We start from the raw sequence: 22,380 nt of genomic DNA, 5'->3' as shown, positions 1-22,380 counted from the left end.
CATCAAAAATCAGCCCATTCCAAAACTTCTAACCCCATGTTTACAAGTTGAAAAATTGTGGACCGTCCATTTTTTGTAAATCATTTGTGACGGGGTTAGAAGTTTTAGAATGGGCTGATTTTTGGTGAGGATGATCTCCTCACCATAGAGATCATCCTCACTAAAACTCAGCCCATTCCAAAACTTATAACCCATGTAAGACAAAAATAGTTGGGCAAATGGTTGGGTGCTGAATATTTCTCATATATATATATATATATATAGGGTAGCGTTCAATGGCAAACTTTTTAGCAAACTTTTTGGCAAAACATTTTTCAAAACATGGGTTAGAGATTTTGAAATGGGCTGATTTTTGGTGAGGATGATCTCTATGGTGAGGAGATCATCCTCACCAAAATCAGCCCATTCCAAAACTTCTAACTCATGTTTACAAGCTGAAAACTCGTGGACCGTCCATTTTTTGTAAACTGTTTTTTATGTGGTTAGAAGTTTTGGAATGGGCTGATTTTTGGTGATGATGATCTCCTCACCGTAGAGATCATCCTCACCAAAAATCAGCCCATTCCAAAACCTCTAACCCATGTTTTGAAAAATGTTTTGCCAAAAAGTTTGCTAAAAAGTTGGCCCTTGAACGCCCCCCATATATATATAGGGGGGGGGGCGTTCAATGGCAAACTTTTTAGCAAAATTTTTGGCAAAACATGAGTTAGAGGTTTTGGAATGGACTGATTTTTGGTGAGGATGATCTCTATGGTGAGAAGATCATCATCACCAAAAATCAGCCCATTCCAAAACTTCTAACCCCATCAAAAATAGTTTACAAAAAATGGACGGTCCACGATTTTTCAACTGGTAAACATGGGTTAGAAGTTTTGGAATGGGCTGATTTTCGGTGAGGATGATCTACTCACCGTAGAGATATCCATATATATATATATATATGGGGGCAGTTCAAGGGACATATGTAAAAAAAATGGTTTTTCAAAATATGGGTTAGAGGTTTTGGATTAAGCTAATTTTTTGCAAGGATGGTCACTATGATGAGAAGATCATCTTCATAAAAAATTAGCTCAATCTGAAACTTCTAAATCCATCAAAAGTGATTTACACAAATTATTGACAAAAATTGACAAAAAATCGATGGTCCACATTCTAAATTACTTTTAATGGGGTTAGAAGTTTCATATTGGACTTTTTTTTTTCTCTGAATGATCTTCCCATCATAGAGATCACCTCACAAAAAATCAGCTCAATCCGAACCTTCTAACCCATATTTTGAAAATTTATTAATGTTACATTGTTTTTACATATGTTTTTTCATATGTCCCTTGATCCTGACCGATATATATATATGAAATAAATCAAACCATATATATACATATGTATATATGGTCTGATTTATTCCTTGGAATAACAATCCAAGATCTCTGATGCTTTAAAATTAAAATCAAATCCAAGATCTAATTTATCTTCATGAGAACATGATTTAGTGTATCATTGCGGGTCAAAGTAATGGAGAGAGAGAGAGATAGTCGTACCTCAAGATGAGAGAGACCGATCCACTTCTGGTCGCTAGAGTTGAGATGCAGCCTACAGTCGTGTCACACTGTCTCACACAATGGCAAGAGAGAGAGAGAGAAATGGGGGGAGGGAGGGACGACCGCCAGAGTTAAGCCCGCAACCACAAGTTCACTGCAACTGCAAGAGATAAGAGATAGAGAGAGAGAGAGAGTAGAGGGAACAAAGAATCAAAATACCGAGAGTTAGGGTTGGGTTTCGTGGTTGATTAGTTTTGGTTTTTTGTAAAAAATTAAAAATCAAATATATATATTTAATATTTTATCTTAAATAAGAATTGGTTTGATTTTTTATATTGTCTGAACCGAGAATCGAATTGAATTCATCGCTTCTTCATTTTTTCAGACCCGAAACCAAATCAATATGAGTCTAAATCGAACCAAACCAATCTAAATTCTACGGTTTGATTCAGTTCTCGATTTGAATTGAATTAAGTTGCACCCCTAGTATTTATAGATAAAGGATAAAAACCCTAATCTAACTAATCTGATTTCATTCTAAATTCATCATGATCCAAATCTGATTTGTTCTAAATTTACCCTAATTCAAATCTAATAAAATCTCTAATCAATTAATAATACAATTATATGTTACCTATCTTATTATTGTACTCCATATTTTTTTATTTTATTCTAAATTTACTTTAATCCAAATTTAATAAAATTTTTAACCTAGATCCTAATAATACAACTATGTAGTATATTATTGTGCTCCATATTTCTATAATCTAGGTACGTAACAATTTAAAATAAATGTTGTATTTTACTATTCACATAGCTCGTAACGGGGCAAAGCCAAACGTACACACCAGTCTAAATAATTAAATAGCGGATATCCGACACGTTTCAACTAGCATCGTCATCGATAACGAAACCGTGATGGACGACTTGGGTTCGAATTCATCCGCCATTGATTCGTCCAACATAGGGTTTCAGGTCTGTTTTTCTCATCCTTCTGAAGTTTAGTGTTTTATGCATTTTAGCTTCGTTAAATCATTCTTCTCATCATCTAGGGTTCCCTTTGCAGCTTTTGAAAAGGGCCGGATGGACAGAAGGCACCGGTCTGGGTGCGGCTGAGCAGGTTTGTTTGCCCCCGATTCTCTCTCTTTCTATTATATTTGTTTATCTTCACTGTATTGTTCACTATTTCTCTTTTAAATTGTACGTGTTTGTTTGAATTGGATTTCCAAGATGTCTTCATGGGTCGGTGGATCGAAACTGAGGTTGTCACATTTGCAATTGGGTTCTCTTTGGTCATGCTAATTATAGGGCTTTAGAACTTATGGTTTTCAAGTTTTGTGTCTTACAATCAGATAGATCACAGATAATGCATACCTTTCTCCATAAGGTCGCTGTATACTATTGAGTTCTTTTGAGTTTATTATAGTTAAAAGGTTTGGAGTATTGTTTCGTCTCATTGGAGACCTGGATTACTCACATGAGTCATCTCTGTTTTTTAATTTGATCAATATAAACCTTGAATATATTGTGTACCTGTTAGTGTGAATGCATGAATGATATCAATATGAGGTTTTGTGATTGATTATTATAGTGTAATATGGGATGTGAAGATATAATATGAGAACACCACCTAGTAACAAAGATTACAATTCTAATCCTATCTGGATTTTTCCAATTTTTTTTTTTTTGATTTTTTGATTTTTCTCAATTCTCAATTTTATCAAACTTTTCCAATTTTCCTCTTTCCAACTTATTCCTGAACCTGAGTTGGTGATTATGGGCATGAGGATGACATGAACGTCACGAGGACTATGAGAGCATTGCAATGATAGATGAGCATTGTATAGATGACAAGAGGGACGTAAGAATTGTGAAGGAAACAAGAGTGCCATGAGGATGACATGAATGTCGTGAGGACAACCCAAGTGCCATGAGAATAGTACAAGTAATGTGAGATCATACCATGAGTGCCAGAAGGACGTCGTGTTGTAAGGACGACATGTACATAGAGAATAATTTGGGTGTTGTGAGGACGATGTGGGTGTTGTGAAGATGGCATGTTCTTTGTGATATCACAAGCGTTGTTAAGGGGGCTTGAGCGTCATGAGGACGACATTAGCACCATAAATACAGTGTGAGCACTGCCGCTACGCAACTTAGTTTTGTTTTTAAAAGTTGAAATAGAATGAAGACATTGTTTGAGATTAGTTTTTCTCCATAGCAATAGGTAGGTAGGACATGGTTCTTCGATCAACAGTTGCACACATATTATGGTGACAGGATGGGTTCATCAGTGTTTTGATGGGTAATTTTCAATGTGAATAGGTGTGTAAGCAAAGCGTTCTTGTTGAGAATGGCTAGACCCATGAAAGTAATACCATTTTGAGATATTATCCTTCCTCGTTAATATTGAGTTGGACGACACGGACCAAAGACATGCTTGATTGCTTGGGGTGCTTGAAGGACTCTTTTTCTTGTCTTTTGTGTTTTGGAGCATTTAAACCACCTTAATAAAAAACTAATAAAGAATGATGTACCTTTATAATAGAGTATCTTGTACCAAAATCCCAAAATGTGCTCAATTGTAGTTCTTATTTCCTACTATTAGAAGTTTACTCAGTTTATGAGAAATAAAGCTCGCGACTTTTGTATTGGTGGGCCATATTGAATTGAATGGAAATGACAGAGATTGAAGGTTTACAAAGTGCTTTCCACAAACCATTAATCAATTTGGATTTTCATTTGGGGCCATAGGAACAAAATTGTTTATGCTTTAGATGTTAGTGGAATCTGGTTGTAGACGTTAGCGACAATCTGATTGTTATAGTATTGTGAAAGTCTAGTAAACCATATTTATCCATCATCTTCTTTTGGGGTTCAACTTAGTATCTCTGGTTTCAGTTAAGAAAATTGCAAGAGATGAACACAAACTGCATCACTGTTATCATCTGAAGTGGGGATTCTGTAGTTGCAATATGATGATTCTTGCATTTTATGGTCTTACATCATATTGATGTGTGGTGTGTTAGGCTTGACATTGCTCTAAACTTGGGTAAGGAATTTAGTGCCTCTACTCAGAAAAAAGGAGAAAACATCATCTCCTTAGCATGAAGGAAGTGGAAGACGTCGCCACCTAAGTCCCCATTTAGAATTGGATGAGCTATTGAACCTCCTGGAGTCCTAGTCTAGGAGTTTATTAAGGATTACCTTCCTTTGTCTCCCCTTTGCATTTTTCCAAACCTCATTAGAAGGTCGTGAGTATTGGAAATAATGTTTTTATGTTTTTTTCTATTCTATTATTTCTATGTAAGGGTGTTTACGTCCATTCACTCTTTTGTTAATATATATATCTGTTAAGTCCTCATTATGAGACTTGACAATTACTTTTTCATAATTCTTCTTGGTATTAGAGCCGTAGAGGACCCATCAACCCCTCCCTTTGGTTTTTCCTCTTCGACTCTTGGGATCTTAAAGCATCTTCTCTCCTCTATACTCCTTTCTCTTCTTTCCTCAGCAACCCTCATAGAGCTTGAAGACCTAATAACCTAGCGAGAGCTTCGTAGAAGGTCTCCCTTTCGGTGGTTCTTTTTCTGTGATTGATTCATGATTCCTTAATCGCGAGTTGCGATAAGGATTGATCATGTGCTGCGATAGATTTTTTACGCTATGTCTCTGCCTATGTCAGGGTTTTTTGCCTTTGTCAGTATTGGATTGATTTGTGGCCTGTGACAGCAGCTAAATCTGCTTGGGTGGCCTACGATTGCAAGGTAAGTTTTTTTGTGTTCTGCGATTTGCTTTTTGTGGCTATTTAGGGGCCTGCGACAGCAGCAAAGTGCTGTGTGGTGTCCTGCGACAGCAGCTACTGCTGTCTTGGGGACTTGTGAACTATGTTTCGGGGCCTGCGACCTGCTTGGTAGCTGTGTGGTGACTTGCGACAGCAGCTATTGCTGTTTTGGTGACCTACGATCAGTGTTTGTGGCTGTTTGGTGACCCATGACTGCAAGAGAGGGGGCTTGTGATCTGTGTTTGTGGATGGTTGGTGACCTACGACTGCAAGAAAAGGCACTTTGGTGACCTACGATCAGTGTTTGTGGTTGTTTGGTGACCCACGATTGCAAGAGAGGGCCTGCTATCTGGGTCTGTGGCTGTTTGGTGACCCATGACTGCAAGAGAAGGCTGTTTGGGGCCTGCGTCTGCCACTGGTGACTGTTTGGGGGACTGCGACCTGTTTAGTGGCTGTTTTGTGACTTGCGGAAGTGTTGCTGCTCTATCAGAAACCTTTCTTTTGGATTCTCTGGTCTAGAGGACTGCCCCTTTTACCTCGTGGTTCTTTCCACCTTGGGTAGAGACTACGGGAGATCTCCCTTTGATCCAAAGTTTTTTTTTTTTCTTCTTTGTTTGTAGTAAGCGATGACGATGAATCAAGAGACCAAAAATTCAAACACTACTCTTGGGGCAAATTCCTTAGCCCAATGTATTACCAGTGCCCTATTAGATTTTCAGAATTTTTAGTCTTGGTCCCGATCTGTGCGACATTATTTGGGTAGTAGAGGTAAATTTGGATAACTTTTGGGCATCGTTACTAAGTCACTCCTCACTGATCCCAAATTTGAATAATGAGAGATTGACAATTGCACTATTCTTATATGGTTATTTAATTCTATGTAGCAACGAATTTATACCATGTTTATGTATCACAAAACGGTTCCATCTTTGTGGTCAATCCTCACTTAGACATATGCGCACGCTAGGAATGACTCGAGGATTTATGAACTTTATTGAGATAGTTTCCAGACTACCCAAGCAACACATAGTGTAGTTGATTATTTCGTGTTTCTTCGGTCCCGTTGGGAGGAGCTCTTATTATGAGTCTATGGTTGAGTTATCCGTAGAAGCAGTCGGATTTGTGGTTAGGAGGATTGCTCGACATCAGACATACCAGTTTCTCATGGGTTTACGTCTTGAGTTTGAGGCATTTCGGACCCATATTTTTAACACTACTCCTTTACCTCTTTTATTTGAGATATTTGCGACCATTGATAGTGAGGAATATCGACGTCATATAGTTCATTCTCAGGCTTAGGCATAGGCACCTGGTATTCTTTCTACTTTAGTTAGCTAATTCGAGTTTTTTTTGACTCTCGTACCTCGGGCTTTGGGAATCGTGGTCGTGGTAGGAGTGGCCTTACTTGCAACCATTATGGGAAGATTGACCATGAGAAGTTTCGATGTTTTTAATTCTATCCCCATTTGTTATGATCTACCGCCACTACTTTGTGACATTTTGGCCTCCGTGCTGCCACTGTGGTGTCATTATCAAATCCTCACACTGATCCTCCTATTTCCCTTGGCACTATTGATTTTCAACAGCTCCAAACTCAGATTGCCACTATTTTACGTGATCAAATTCATGCTCATACTCACTCATCTTCGATTGTGGCATCAGTTACCGCACCTTCAAGTACATTTTCTAAATTTCATGTCACTCCGCTAGGTTCTGCTCCCCAAACATGGGTAATTGATTGTTGTGTCTCTAATCACATGATCGATACGTGTAGCCATTTTACTTCTACTTTTCCTACTACTCATAGGGAGGTTTGTCTTGCTGATGAGTTTCTTACACCTATCCACAAAAAGGGTATAATTCCCTTATCCTCTGATTTTTTTCCTTGACTCTATGCTCCATGTTCCTCACTTATCTCTTAACCTTTTGTTTGTGAGTAGTATTACCAAATCCCTAAATTGCTCAGTAACCGCTTTTTTTTCACTCATTATATTTTTCAGGTCCCGACTTCAAGGAGGATTTTTGATGAGGGGTATGAGAAGGATGGGCTATATTTATTGGATCCCAACCCATTACTGTTCAAGTTTCTATGCTTCCATCCTCTGGGAGTCATATTTTTTCATTTCATTTTTTAGATTTATGACATATTCCCTTAGGACATACTAATTTTCAGCACTTATGTTATTTATTTCCTACTTTAAAAACTTCTTATACTGAACACAAATTTTAGTGTTCTGTGTATGAGTTTTTTAAACACACGTACTTCTTATATTCTTCGCATGCATTGGTTTAATGCAATATTTGATTTAGTTCATTCTGATGTGAGGCCTTCTCCTATTACTACTTTTAATGGTTATAGATATTATGTTACATTTATTGATTACTATTTTTATTGTACTTGGGTTTATTTGATGCATTTTCGTGCTGAAGTGCTTCTTATTCTTATTAATTTTCTAAAAATGATTTAGACTCAGTAATAACATCACTGTTAAACCTCTTAGGTCTAATAATGGGGGGGAGGGGAATATATTTCTGATAGTATTCGGTCCCATCTTCTTGAGCATGGTATGCTTCATCAGTTGATTTGTTTTTATATTCCTAAGTAGAATAGGGTGGTGGAATGCAAGAATCGTTACTTCATGAATATTGTCCATTGTCTTCTTCGAGAGATGCATGTTCCCAAGTTATATTGGAATATGGCAGTTCTTTTTGCTGTTTTTCTCCTTAATCCTGTTCCAAGTCACACCATAGGAGGACGTGTGTCTCTTCATGTTTTTCGACCTGATAGCATTCTCTTTCCCATTACATTTACAGTCTTTGGGTGTACTTGTTTCGTTCAAAACAGGACCCCTCATCGCACAAAATTAGACAACAAAGTCATTCGATATGTTTTTTTGGATTACTCGTCTATGTTGAAAGGGTATCGTTGTTATGACCCCCTTTCTCATCTTGTAATTCATTATTTGAATGTCACATTTTTTAAAAATGTTCCCTACTTTCGTGCTACATGTTTTTTGAAAGATTTTTTTCCTTTGTAGGACCCCTCTCCTATAGTGTTACCCGTTCCGTTTTTCTCTCCATCTTTATCTTCGTCGTCTCTTAAGGTTGACTCTTGTCGCCTTCGCCCCTTTCCATCCTTGTCAACCTATTCCTTGGACTCAGGTACCATCTTCTATTCTTACTCTTATTCTTTCTATTTTTGATTTTTATTTGCCTATTGCACTTCGCAAAGGTAAGCAGAGGTGTGTTACCGATCATTTTATTGTCCAGTTTGTTTATTATTAGGGATTCTCTCTTTATCAAGCCTATCTTGCTACCATTGATTCTATTTGAGTTCCTCGGTACGTATTAGAGGCTTTGTGAGATCCTTAGTGGACTGGGGCCATGATTGCTGAGATGGATGTTTTGCAAAAAAATCATACTTGGGAGCTTGTTCCCCTTCTCTTCCGGGAGTGGACTGTTGGTTGTAAATGAATTTTTACTGCTAAATATCTTGCGGATGGCATTGTTGATGGATACATGGCACCTCGTTGCTAAGGGGTTTTCGCAAACTCTAGGAAAAGATTTTGGTGCTAGTGCTACATTTGCTCTTGTAGCCAAACTCTCTATTATTCGTCTCCTAATATCTTTAGCTGCATGTCACTTATGCTCATTTCATCAACTCAATGTGAAGAATGCCTTTCTGAATGGTGATCTAAGTGAAGTTATAAGGCCTAATTTGTGCAGAGCAAGTGTTTTGTTTCAATGTCTGAGGTTACTCAATCCTCTAATGTTCAATTGAATGCTGAAGTGAGCATTGGTGTTTCTTAGAATGAAGTTCCCAACCTTCAAATTATTGCTGTGAAGTTTAATGGAGAGAATTTTCTTTCTTGATCTCAATCTCTTATGCTTTATGTTAAATCAAAAAGAAAGGCCGGATGCTCGATTGGTGCAATTACTGCCCCCTAGCCTTTCTAACCCTATGTATGGTAAATGGGATCAAGAGAATGCCATTGTGATGTTTTGGCTTCTTCATTCTATGCAACTAGATATTGGTAATCAATATTTGTTCTTATCTATTGCCAAACAGATATGGGATACAATGAATACAATATATTCTGAAGTTTGGGAATTTTGCTCGTGTGTATGAGTTGCAACAAAGTATCTGGTAGATGAGACATGGGGACAAGCCCCTGTCCGCGTATTATTCTACTCTTCGTCGTTTGCGGGAAGAGTTAGATTACTATCAGACTTTTCAAGCTAAATGTTCAGAGGATGCTATTACATATAAGAAGTTGGTTGAGTAAAATAAGGTGTTTGAATTCCTTGCTACTCTGAATTTTGATTTAGAGCAAGTACGGGTTCAAATTTTTGGCAAAGAACCTCTTTTGTGTATGCCTATCTACAACGTGAGAAGCGATGTCGCAGTGTTATGCAACAATATTCTATTCCAGAGAGATCCGCTTTATCTTCCATGTCTCAAAGATGTGGCAAAAGGTATGATTGGTAGGTCCTCATTTTTTAGCTCAGAGAGATCTGCTTCATCTGCTTCAGGCCTCAGTGCCTCTATTTCCACTCCTAGTTGCTCTTGGATTATTGATTCAGGAACCTACGATCATATGATTGGTAGGTCCTCATTTTTCTCGTCTTATAATATTTGTTTTGGTAAAGATAAGGTAAAAATTGCTGATAGATCTTACTTTCCCATCATTAGAAAGGGTAATATCTCTGTCTGCCATTAACTTCTGTTATTCATGTGCCCAACTTTACTTTAAATCTTTTGCTATTAGTCACATCACCAAGTCTTTGAATTGTAGTGTCACTTTCTTTTGATCTCATTGTGTTTTTCAAGACTTGGCGACGAGGAAGACAATTGGTTCGGGCCATGAGGAGGGGGAACTTTACTTACTGGATCTTCCATCATGTCGCTTCGCCGGTCCAACATATACCATTTGTAGTTGGGAGTGGTAGCTATAAGGAGTTGTTATTGTGGCCTCGTCATCTGGGCCATCCGCCTATTTTCTTGTTAAATTGAATGTTTCCTCAGTTTTTTCATTCAATTGTTGTTTCTATTCTTAAGTGTGAAGTTTGTGAATATTCCAAACATACTAGAACTTCTTATCATTCTAGGGGTTGTAAAAACACTTCTTTTTTTGATCTTGTTCATTCTAACGTGTGGGGACCCTCCCTTGTTGTTTCCTCTTGTGGTTTTTGATATTTTGTTACTTTTATGGATGATTTGTCTCGTGTTACATGAGTTTACTCACTTAAGGCCAAAAGTGATGTGTGTTTTATTTTTAAATCCTTCCACAAAATGATTGAAACCCAATTTGATGCTTGAATAAAAATTCTTAGAGTTGATAATGGTGGAGAATACATTGATGGTCACCTTGCTTCTTATTTTGATGATCATGGCATTATCCTTCAAACCACTTGTGTAGATATTCCTCAACAAAATGGAGTAGAGGAGAGAAAAAATCGTCACTTGTTAGAGATTCCTCGTTCTCTTTCATTTGCAATTCCTAAATTTTTTTTGGTTTGATGCTCTTTTAATTGTTGCATATCTATTAAATCACATGCCATCTCAAATTTTACAATATTAATATCCTATTGATGTTCTGTGTTCCCTTAATCGTTTGTTTTCCTTACCTCCAATTAAGTGAAAATCTAAATAATTACAAATTTTTCGTTGGAACCCTTGCATTACCGAACCTATGTCCTCTTTGTTCCCCATGTTGATTGTGCTTTTTCTACATCAGTAGAAAGATAATCCTATTGCTCCTTTGCATGGAAATGTATCTTTCAGTTTTAATTAATTAATTTATTTTTATTCATAAACCTGTTTTTAATTAGATCAGTAACTCGATGATGGTGAGAACTTAACCCAGGTCTACGGTACATCACCCATGGCCTTTACCAACTAAGCTGGCTGGCCTTTAGATCATCTTTATCATCTCTGTATTTCAGTTTCTCTTAATTTATTTGCGATTCGTTAAAATTGTTATTTCTAATCTGAATATGTAGATTGACTGAAAATTGGTTGATAAAAGGCATTAACCATGATACTCTTTGTATTGCTTTTACTTCAATTTGGAAGACTAAACAAAGTTTCTGATGGGGGGACAGGGAAGGTTGGAGCCATTACTAGCGCATGTGAAGAACGACAAGCGTGGTCTAGGCGCTGAGAAAATAAAGAAGACAAGGCTGCAGCCCCCTGAATATTCAGCATTTACTGGGGAAAATGAGAATGTGAGTTTGATTGGTCGCATAAGCAGCTTCAACACATTTCTTTGAAGGTTTTGTGAAGCAAATGTAGCATTTATTTTAGAATTTTCTAAGATATCTGACCTTTAAACTATAACTATGGTATATCAAAGGAATCCTAAACCAGCTGGTTCATATGCAAGGGTGGCGAACTGTCACATTTGAGGGGTACCACCTATGACAGCTGTGTGCTAAAAATTTATCTGACTATGTTTTACTGACCATCTAATCTATCACATTCTTTTAGAGATCTGAAAATGAAAATACAGCTAACAGTTTCAGAAACTTTGTGTCTAGCTGCTATTGTTGATCACGTGTGTGCTACAAATTTATCTGATTATGTTTTATTGACCATCTAATCTATCACAATTTTTTAGAGACCTGAAAATGAAAATATAGCTGTCTCAGAAACTGTGTCTAGCTGCTATTGTTGATCATGTGTGTGAGGATCGAATTTTAGTATAAGTGTTAGTAGGAACCTTGAAATTTTAGTACAAGTGAGGATCAAATTTTAGTGTAAGTGTTAGTGGGAAAATTGAAATGATGGGTCCACTAATTCTCATTTCCTTGGGTGTGAGCGGTTTGGTGGTTTGAACTGCTTTTTTATTCTTTAACTGTCCTTGCTAGGGGTGTTTCCATAGTAACAAAGTTGGAGTACATGTTTAAAATGGCAAGGGAAAACTTAAGAAAAAGGGAAGAAAAGGAAAAAAAAGGAGAAAGAAACGGGGAAAAAATATAAAGCATAAAAAAGATATTAAAAATTAAGAAAAATGTGTTTGTATATATAATACATTAGACATTTATTCTAAGTCTTCAATACATTTTTGAGCAAAAAAACACTGTTGAATATCTATGCATGAATATGATAACATGTTTTAACACATAGTTATATATGTTATGACGCTAAAAAGTTCAACATATATTTTGTTCATAATAACACACTATTGAAAAAAATATAAATCATAACATTAAGACATTATTATCAAATCCCATATTTCTACATTAATGAATCACTGAATCCTATAAGTCGTACATTAAATAACATTCATGAACCAAATCACAAACAAATATAAGGCCACAACAGAAGTGTTTTTTTATTTAGTTAAAAAGTGTTGAATGTGTACCTTTTAGTGAACGCTTAATTTATTTATCTACATCAGGAGCATTCTGAACTAAAAAGGAAAGGCAAGACCAAGTCCAAAAGGGCGAGGAAAATGCAGGAGAAAGAACAACTCTTGCAAGAGAAGGAGTTTGAACGAGCCTTCCGCATGGAGTTTTGGCCAGATAATGTTTGAAGTTCCAAGTCCATCACCTCATACACAACCATTTAGTATCTACGTTGTGCGAGGATTTTGAAAGGTATTTGATCTTTACAGTTTCCATGCCCATCATCACCTCACGCACAACCCTTCTGTATCAGTTTCTATGTTTTGCAAGGGTTTTGAAAGGTATTTGACTTCATCTTTACGATATTGGTTTGTGTATTCTATTTCCGCCTTTGTATCTTGTGTCTTATGTGAAAAATTTCCAAGGCTTCTTTCCCACATTTGTTATGCAGATAAGTACTATGTTTTCGTAGGTTGACCTGGTTATTGCCTTGTTATTATGTTCTCTTATTGGTTGCTATGTTGGGATTAAATTGGTTGCTTTGGAGACTGATTTGGTCAGGACAATGTTAGAACATTTTAAAGCTTTGCTGTTGAGAATGAATTAATTTGGTGAAATTTGTAGTCAATAAGGTGGGTTTTCAAAACTTGGAATTGAAGTGATTGCATATGGACTAGTTTGTTTGCATAAATACCTTATTGGGACTGATACCCAAATCTAAGAAATTTGTCACATCTAACCTAGTGACAAAATTTTCCAATTTCTTGAGAACGTTCACGATTTAATCCCTCAGATTCCCGTACCCCATCCTTTTCACTATGCATCCAGCAAAAGTGGGAAAGGGGATTCCCGTCAAATCTTCAGATTTCTCTTCACTGCTCCTCTCACCCATATTGTTCTCCTCCATTTCTTCATCAGTTTTCCACTAAAGATGATTGATTCTTTCTGATTTTCGTGAATCATAATTTTCTATGTTCCTCATTTCATTGATAAAGTTTGTAGCGGTTCTTGTTGTTTTATAGTCATTATTTTCAAGATTTAACATGTTGTTGTCCCTTTCTGCCACTTATTTGTCTTAATGGGTTTTGTTCATGGGGTATTCCGTCACAAATTTATCGATGAATATTGTGCAGTAAACTGTAGGAGTGATGGTTCTGTGCCGTTGATTTTTGTTTTTTCATCATTTGTTTATTAAATTTATGTGTTGTATCTTATAATTTTCTTGTTGTTTCTCTGATTATTAGTAATTGTAATTGTATAGGTGCTGTACTGCTTTCTATTTCATAATGATTGATCTAGTCTACTACTACTATCAATCTGTATCACATGAAATTTACCCACTGAGCCCCCTTTTTGTTAGTAATCAACTAATCCCAGTTATGTAAAAGACTTGGTACATCGCTTTAGTGCATTCTACATGGGTATGTAGTCTAGGACAAGGGAGCATGCTTATCTATTGCATCTACTTCAATAATGGTTCTTTTTTTTTTTCTTTTTATTGGATTTATTTAAGAATATATAGTTGAAGCCCGGTTCAGCTATTTAGATGCCTAATTACTTCTGCATATTTTACACGGACTTGGCTATTGTCTCCATAGATTTAATATAAGGGAAAATTACTCAATACATTGTGACGGTTCTTGATGGTGAATGACAAGAATGACAAAAGGAGGCCGGGATTGTCATTATTTTGAAGATTTAGACATAATTTTGACCTGGGTGTCCGTTCCGCTATTATTAAATTTGCATTTTGGGTATTTCAAGATGATCTATCCAATGGAGAAGTTGTCATTTTCAAAAGTAGCATATTCATTGCTATGACTATGATGTCCGGTTCAAAAGTTATTCAAGTAAAAGATAAGGATTCGATTTTAATACTTTCAATAAAAAAGCAATGAATTCGACCCTTTTAAACAAAAAAGAAGAAAAGAAAAGAAAATAAAACAAAAGAAAAGAAAGCTGCGAATTCACCACTTATTATTGAAGAAAGTAGTGATTTCACTGCTTTTCAAGAATGGAAAACACGTTACTTTCTTCAATGTCAAGCGGCAAATTCACTAATCTCTCACTTTTGGCTTAAAAATGGTAAAATCCAAACTCAATCTTATCCAAAGTGTATTTTTATTTATTTATTTATTTTTTTAACTTTTGAGACTAACAAATTCGTCATTCGATAGATCTTCATGAAATATCCAAAATGTATACGTAATATTAAAGAAACGAACACCTTGATCAAAAGTTATGCTCTACTTGAGATTAAGGTGGGATTTCCCCTTATCCGTCACTTAACAAAAAAATAAAAATAAATTTGCCACTTGACATTAAAAGAAAGTAGCGAATTCGATGCTTTTCCTAATCTTAATTTGAGCATAACTTTTAATACGGATATCCTTTTCGCTATTATTATCTATGCATTTTGGGTATTTCGTAAATTTTTACCTAATGACGAATTCGTCACATTCAAATGTGGTGAGTTTGTTACTCTTAAACGAAAAAAGTTGTGAATTCGTTCTTTCTTCAATACCTAGGGGCAGATTTTTTTTAAATTTATTTATTCCTTCTTTTGGTCATTTAAAAGTGGTGAAATCAAACCCTAATCTTAATTAGAGTGTAATTTTTTATCCAGACATCTGTTTGGTTATTACTATTTATGCACTTTGGGTATTGGGTATCTTACGAAGGTCTATCCAGTGGTGAATTCATCACCTCCAAAAGAAGGAATTTGCCGATTTTAAACAAAATAAAACAATGAATTACTGCTTTTGAAAGTGTCGAATTTGCCGCTGGATAGATCTTTATGAGATACCCAAAATGCATATATAATTATAATGAATACCTACATAAAAAGTTATGCCTAAATCTTAAAAAGGTTTAGTATGCAGTTGTTCACATTATAAATCGTCGGAATGAATAGTAATAGTTGTTGGAAAATTCAAGGCAATAGAGGTGAGAAAAGTTATTTTGAGTACTTTAATCTTTTTATAAGCTGAGAGGGAATTTGGTTGAAAAATTTCAATAACTGGATTATTAAGTTAACCGCAAAATTTAGGGAGGGCATTTAGCAAGAAAACCCGATATTAGGGTCGGTTAAGTAATATTCACTGAATATAATGGCTCTTGAGCTGGTTAAATTATACTTGATTTGAAGCCCTTACACTCAGCTTTTATGTGCTGAATTTGAAGGTCCAGGTGGCCATGGAAATATTATGCTGATAGTGATTGGATTTAGTGTTTATGTGATGAATGGTACTACATACACCACTTATTTAGTTTCCTGTATACCTCCTATTTCAAACTTGTATAATTGAATTTAATTGGATTCTTATGGGAATGTTATGTTTGGTCCTTGTTCTGTTTCATTTTGCAGTTCTGTTTTTCTACAAGTCCTAAAAGAAGTCATAGTTGTGATGATAAGTTTGTTCCTTTATTTCATTCCTATCTGCTCATAGGAATGTAATAAAACTTAACTATTAAGACCTTAAAAATGTAGTATTGTATAATCATACCATTGCAACTGTAGGGCTCGATGCTCTCAATATTGTAACCATATATATATATATTTTAAAGAATTCGACAAAATTGATTCATCGAGTGTTTTAAGTATTTTGGCATCCAAGGCTTATTTCCTCTTCTCCATATCTGGAAAACCAAAACTGCGTTTGTAAAGTACTTCATATATTGGTGTACCTTCAGATTAACAATCAGAGAATACAAATTTATGACAGGAATAGTGCTAGACCGCCAAGTTGTATTACTTAAGCCCTGGATGATATCTCACATCCGTGATGCTCAATCAAGAAACATAATTTTTTCGGATAAGTTGGAGTCGAGAGGGCTTGTGTTACTATTTTCTCTTTTTACATTGTTTCAATTAACTTTTTATTATTTAATTCAAGAACTTTAATTTATCTTGTAAAGTAGTTTTCCCAGAACTAAATTCCTTGCACTCAAAATGTTATTGTAACATAACTCAAGTCATATTTCAACAGTATGAGAAAAAAATAATACCTAAAGAAAAATTGATATTGTCTCAACCAAAACATTCCGATTCAATCAACCACGATATGTCATGGTGTTAGCTCAGGTGGATCTAAGGGTCTTTGAGGTGTAGGTCTTGGAAAAGAACATGAAGAGTTTGTTGGTCTTCAAGAGAGGATGAAAGGGGGATGGCCCATTTGCTTAGGTTGTGAAGAGGCTTCTTAGCTTTCTTAGACCCTATTAGAGGCTTCCAAGGGTCCCAAGGTTTCGTTGATCTAGAAGAAGTTTGTTTTGGATTAGAGTCTTGATGGTTGTTGACGATAAAAACGAATTTGGCAGATTCATTCTATTGTCTGTCTGGTTGGTCAAAAAGTGGGTTTCTCCTCTTTTGATCCCTGAAGGTGAAGTGTCCAATGGTTGTTTGAGTTGGCTGGTGTGATTCTAGAGGAGAATGACCCTATCATCTCAAATTTAAAAAAGGTTGTAAAGTTTGGAGAAAAGGAGAAGCTAGCCGGAAGGGGGGGGGGGGTTGTTGGGTTAAAAAAATCTATTGTTTAGGTCCCTGGGGAATTAGTCTGGGAAAGGTCTTTGGCTGTTGGATTTTGGCAGTAATGTGTTCGTCAAAATCTGATAATGTCATCTGGAACAATGTTCAAGAAGTATTTTCTCTCTTTTCGCCACCAAATGTGCCAGTGGTCTTGTTAAAGCTGTTTGAGAAAACTGCTTGTGTTTTTGTTTGGAGTTTTCTAGGGATTACTCTTATTTTTGTAAAATCTAAAACAAATCCGTATACATGATGCATCCATTTTATTTTTGGCTTAGTAATGGGAACACAAATTAAGTCAACGGTTTCGACGAAACATTTGTAATTATTTAGGTTTTCACTAAATTGGGTCTAGATTTATCATTTTATCATTCATGATTATTTTATATTAGTTATTTGTTTTTAGTTGTCAGTTGGTTTAGGATTTCATTTTTATGTTTTTGGGCTTATTTTCATGTTTTATTGGTCCATGGCCTTAGTATAATATTTAGGGGCAGTTTAGTAACTTCAGTTTATTTTTTATTTAAGTTTATTAGGGTTGAAAAATTAAGAGAGAGTTGCGAAAATTAGGTTATTTTATTCATACTCATGTTGATTTTTCTTATTTATAGATTGTATTAGGATTTATTGACGGAGAATGAATGGAATAAACAAAATTACAGATGTCTTTGTTTTCTTTTGAATGTTGATGCCATGGAAATCATTGGGGGTGATTCCAAGGTAAATATTATTTTATTTTCTGTAATTTTGTTTATTGCATTCATTCTCCATTTATAAACCCTACGCAGATCAAGTCAACGGTCAAGGGTTCCGACGAAAAATTTGTAATTATTTAGGTTTTTACTTAATTGAGCCTAGATTTATTGTTTTATCGTTCGAAATTATTTTATATTAGTTATTTTTTTTTTAATTATAATTTGAGTTGTTTTAGGACTTCATTTTTATGTTTTTGGGTTTATTTTCATATTTTATTGCCCATGGTCTTAGTATAATATTTAGGGGTAGTTTAGTGACTTCAATTTATCTTTTATTTAAGTTTATTAGGGTTGAAAAATGTGGAGAGAAAATTAGGTTATTTTATTTAGTATTTTAGTTTTATTAGGACTCTTGTTGATTTTCCTTATTTATAAATTGTATTAAAGCTTATTAACCAAGAATTGATGGAATAAAAAGAATTACAAATGTCTCTGCTTTCTTTCGAATGTTGGTGCATTCAATGAGGTTGATGCCATGGAAATCATTGAGGGTGATTCCAAGGTAAATATCATTTTTTTTTCCTTGTAATTTTGTTTATTCCATTCATTCTCCATCTATAAACTCTATGCAAATCAAGTCAACGGTCATGGGTTCCGATGAAAAATTTGTAATTATTTTGATTTTCACTTAATTGGGTCTAGATTTATCGTTTTATCGTTCGAGATTATTTTTGATTAGTTTTTTTTTATCTATTTTTAGTTGTGTTTTTGCGTTTATTTTCATGTTTTATTGTCCATGGTCTTCGTATAATATTTAGGGGCAGTTTTGTACATTTAGTTTATCTTTTATTTAAGTTTATTAGGGTTGAAAATTTAGGAGAGAGAAAGTCGCGAAAATTAGGTTATTTTATTTAGTATTTTAGTTTTATTAGGACTCTTGTTGATTTTCTTTATTTATAAATTGTATTAGGGTTTATTAACAGAGAATGGCCGGAATAAATAAAATTGCAAATGTTTTTGTTTTTTTTTTAAAATGTTGGTGCATTCAATGTGGTTGGTGCTATAGAAATCATTGGGGTGATTTCAAGGTAAATATCATTTTTTTTTCTTTCTTTAATCATCTTCTTCAATCCACCTTTCCACATTTTTTTAAGAATTCTTGATTCTTGAAGCCTACAAGTCTCAACTTAACCTTTAATCATTATCCTATAAACTTTAACCTCTAATCATTTCCTTACCCTATAAACTTTAACCTTTAACCCTTTTCATCTATCCCGTCGTACTTGCGAAAAAAATTATTTTACTTTTGGGTTTACCCTATCCTAACCCAAATCCTTAACTCAATTCTCAACCAAATTTCCTAATACCCATTTTTTCATCTTCTTCCTTTACTGTCCTGCATCACTTGGTATGCTCAAATTAAAAAGCCTAGCCCCTTTGATTGGTTGTTTGAAAAAGCTTGGCTGGATATCATTGGTCTTCCTTTCATCTCTGGACGAGGGAGGTGTTATGTATGATATAGAACTCTTTGGGGAATTTGGTTGAGGTTCTCGAGGACTTTATTAGTTCCCCTGACCTTTTGGCAGTGAAAACCAGAGTGGGTTAGGGAGCTCACAAGATCCTGAGATTCTTGAAGATCTCAAAAGACTCTTTTGTATTCACAGTGGGATTTAAGTTGAAGTGTCACGCCCCGAAATCCCAACATGAATCCCTATGATTCATTAGTCAGAATCTCGAGGAGTGAGATAATCAATCACACAACCTGATAGAACATTCACAAATAATAATACTTATGAAAAGAAAATATACGCAGCGGAATAAACATTTGACTAACATCTACATGAGAGTCTAGAGTAAGCGGAAGAAATCGACAAACACTGATATAAGTCAAGATCCTAAATCTCATAATTCATCAGGTTACAAAAATTTCTAACCTAACATATTTCTTATCTACAAACAAACACTACTAGGATTCCTTACATGTGGATCCACAGCCGTAGTAAGGGTGGGAGCACGTTAGCCAACTCCTTAAATTATTGTTGTCCTTAAAATATCATTAAATGGTGCCATATCAGTGAGTCAAATGGGTTGCCTCCAGTCTGGGCATTAATAAATTACTTAGAGCAGAAAACTATCGCATAAAATGGTCCCAGTTATGGTATTGAATAAAATTGTACCTAAACCTAGGGTTTGGGTTTCGATCTAGAACCAGTATTTTATTGGAGTGGATCTTTTTCTGACCTCCCTATGTTGCTAATCAAATATGATGACAGCAGATCGAGATTGGGTTGGATTTGATCACTATATATACATGCACCATTGGATTCCAAAACCTCGATGCAGATCTTAAATTTTCAGAACATATGGGATTTCAGGCTCAATGTGATACATTGACAGTCATCCATGATCATGATAATCGATTTTGGTTTTAGTTGGTTATCAAGCACCTGAATGTATCACTCAGATATGCAGATGTATCTATCTATAAAGGTGCTATTGTATTTAACCACCGATGGCATTTCTTTTTGACAGCAGAAGAATGAAGAAGATGGGCTGATATAAATTGTTGGGGATGCAAATGCCTTCACAGTTATCAGTCTTTTAGAGATGTTACCAGTCTTTTAGAGAAGCACTTCCTCCCTCCAAGATCTACAAATGAGGCAGTAAACATTTTGGATGTTATATTTGTATGAGGTATCGTTATAACCATTGTTCTCTAAATTTTTTTAAAAATTTGGAAAATTCTCCGAATAACAGATTGAGTGATTAAATCAACGAATTAATTGACAATTTAATGATTAATTGCAGACTATGGTAACATTTTTTTTCCCTTTAACCCTCAATATTTCTTGTTTTTGTTTTTCTTTTGTTGCAACATTTAGATGCAAATAACAAGATAGGGTTTTCGAGGAGGTTGAAGATAATGGATTTTGATAAGAAAATCAAAATCATCACTCCCGTATTCCTCAAATCTTTTTATAAAACTTTTTCCTTTTTTTGTTTTTTTTTGTTTTGTTTTGGTGTGAATTAACTGAATTTTGAGATCAATTACCGAATCCTAACTTCATTACTACTACAGTTTTTGCATGTGCAATAACTTTGTTAGTAATAGAGTTCGCTAGTGTCTACTACTAGGTCTGTCAATGGATATTCGAATTCGATTAGAAAAATTGGATATTATTCGAAATTGGATGTTATTTTAAGATTGGAATGAGTTTTGGATACAAATTCGGATGTTATGAAATCCGATTCGATAATATCCACTTCGATGTAAATACATATGTTATGTATTCATGTTACACAACAAAACTTATATATATAAATACATATGGTGGTGTGTGTTCGTGTTACACAATAAAACTTCATTTTCAAATCTATCTTCTTTCCCAACCAAAAATGCAAAAACGCAAGAAGAACCAAGAAAGGGTAAGGGTGGGTTTTGACTGTGCAAGCTTTATAACCACTATCTTCTTCAGTCGGTGAGTATTCAAGTAGATATTTTCTCTCTCTCTCAAAGTAAAACTCTTGTTTTTTGACCGTGCGAGTTCCATAACCGCCATCGTCTCCGGTCAATGAGCATCTAGGTAAATACTCTTTCTCAAAGTAAAATCTCATTTTATTTGATTTTAAGATTGAAATAGGTTGAAGATTATAATTTTTGAAGTTGAAAAGAATAGGAAAATCGATATGTTTTTTTATAGATTGAAGATGATGATATAAAATTAGATTTTTTTTATCGGATCGAATATTATCGGATATCCGATATATTTTTCAAATTCTAATTCGAATCTTGGTTAGTGATATCCGATTGGATTCGAATTTGAATTCGGATATAATACTATCTGATTGGATACCTATCCATTGACAACTCTATCTACTACACGAACATCCTTGTTAAGCTTAAGAGGGGTAAAATAGGATATATAATAAAGTTAAAAAATGTATTCTTGGAAAAAAGAGGAAGAAAGAAGGGAAAAAAGAATAAAGTTGAGTATTATTAAAAAGGGGGAAGGAGATATCTAAATTTGTAGTGGCTATATTTGGAAAGAGGGTAGTATGAGGAATGCATTAAAGGTTAAAGGGTACTCTTAGAAAGGATGAGAAAATGAATGATAATAAAGTAAAAAAAATCTTAACCTCTCTTTTATGTGGGGGATAAAATAAGAGAGGGCCACCCTTTTATTTTGTAATATAAATAATTAGAAGCGTGTCCCTAAGGGTTTGTTCTTTACTAAAGTCAGTTCAAACTTTAGAAGTTGGCTTCTTGAAGAAGTAGAAGTCTAGAGCTTGAAAATCCACATCCAACAGAAGCTTGTTCGTTACATAAGCCAGAAATTGATGCTTCTTTGACAGTTTTTTATTGATGGATTTTGGTAAAATGATCAGACTACCCTTAATATTGATAATGCACCCAGAATGCATAAAAAATGATTCGAATACCTATATATATATATATATATATATATATATATATATATATATATATATATA

The 22,380-nt window shown here is 34.9% G+C and overlaps 1 protein-coding gene across 8 annotated transcripts; it reads left to right on the top strand.

The window, feature by feature from the left end:
• Positions 1-2,372: 2,372 nt before the first annotated feature.
• LOC147401614 (D111/G-patch domain-containing protein) lies at positions 2,373-20,719 on the top strand. Of its 8 annotated transcripts, XR_015178616.1 has the most exons (6): positions 2,373-2,513; positions 2,605-2,658; positions 11,428-11,550; positions 12,726-12,924; positions 15,856-15,918; positions 16,040-16,335. XR_015178616.1 is itself a non-coding variant. In XM_086442945.1 (4 exons), the coding sequence occupies exons 1-4, from the start codon at positions 2,457-2,459 to the stop codon at positions 12,858-12,860; spliced, it is 369 nt and encodes a 122-aa protein (XP_086299071.1). In that variant the 5' UTR covers positions 2,373-2,456; the 3' UTR covers positions 12,861-13,157. The 8 variants fall into 8 exon arrangements, 1 of the variants encoding a protein (XP_086299071.1); XR_015178611.1 differs by lacking the exons at positions 15,856-15,918; positions 16,040-16,335 and adding an exon at positions 20,425-20,719; XR_015178615.1 differs by lacking the exons at positions 15,856-15,918; positions 16,040-16,335 and adding an exon at positions 20,422-20,719.
• The last annotated feature ends 1,661 nt before the right edge of the window (positions 20,720-22,380 follow it).

The sequence above is a fragment of the Akebia trifoliata genome, chromosome 5, assembly GCF_017979445.1.
Source record: "Akebia trifoliata isolate Shusen 1 chromosome 5, ASM1797944v1, whole genome shotgun sequence".
Taxonomy (NCBI): domain Eukaryota; kingdom Viridiplantae; phylum Streptophyta; class Magnoliopsida; order Ranunculales; family Lardizabalaceae; genus Akebia; species Akebia trifoliata.
Note: the sequence above shows the minus strand (reverse complement) of the source record. Positions and strands in the feature narration are given on the sequence as shown.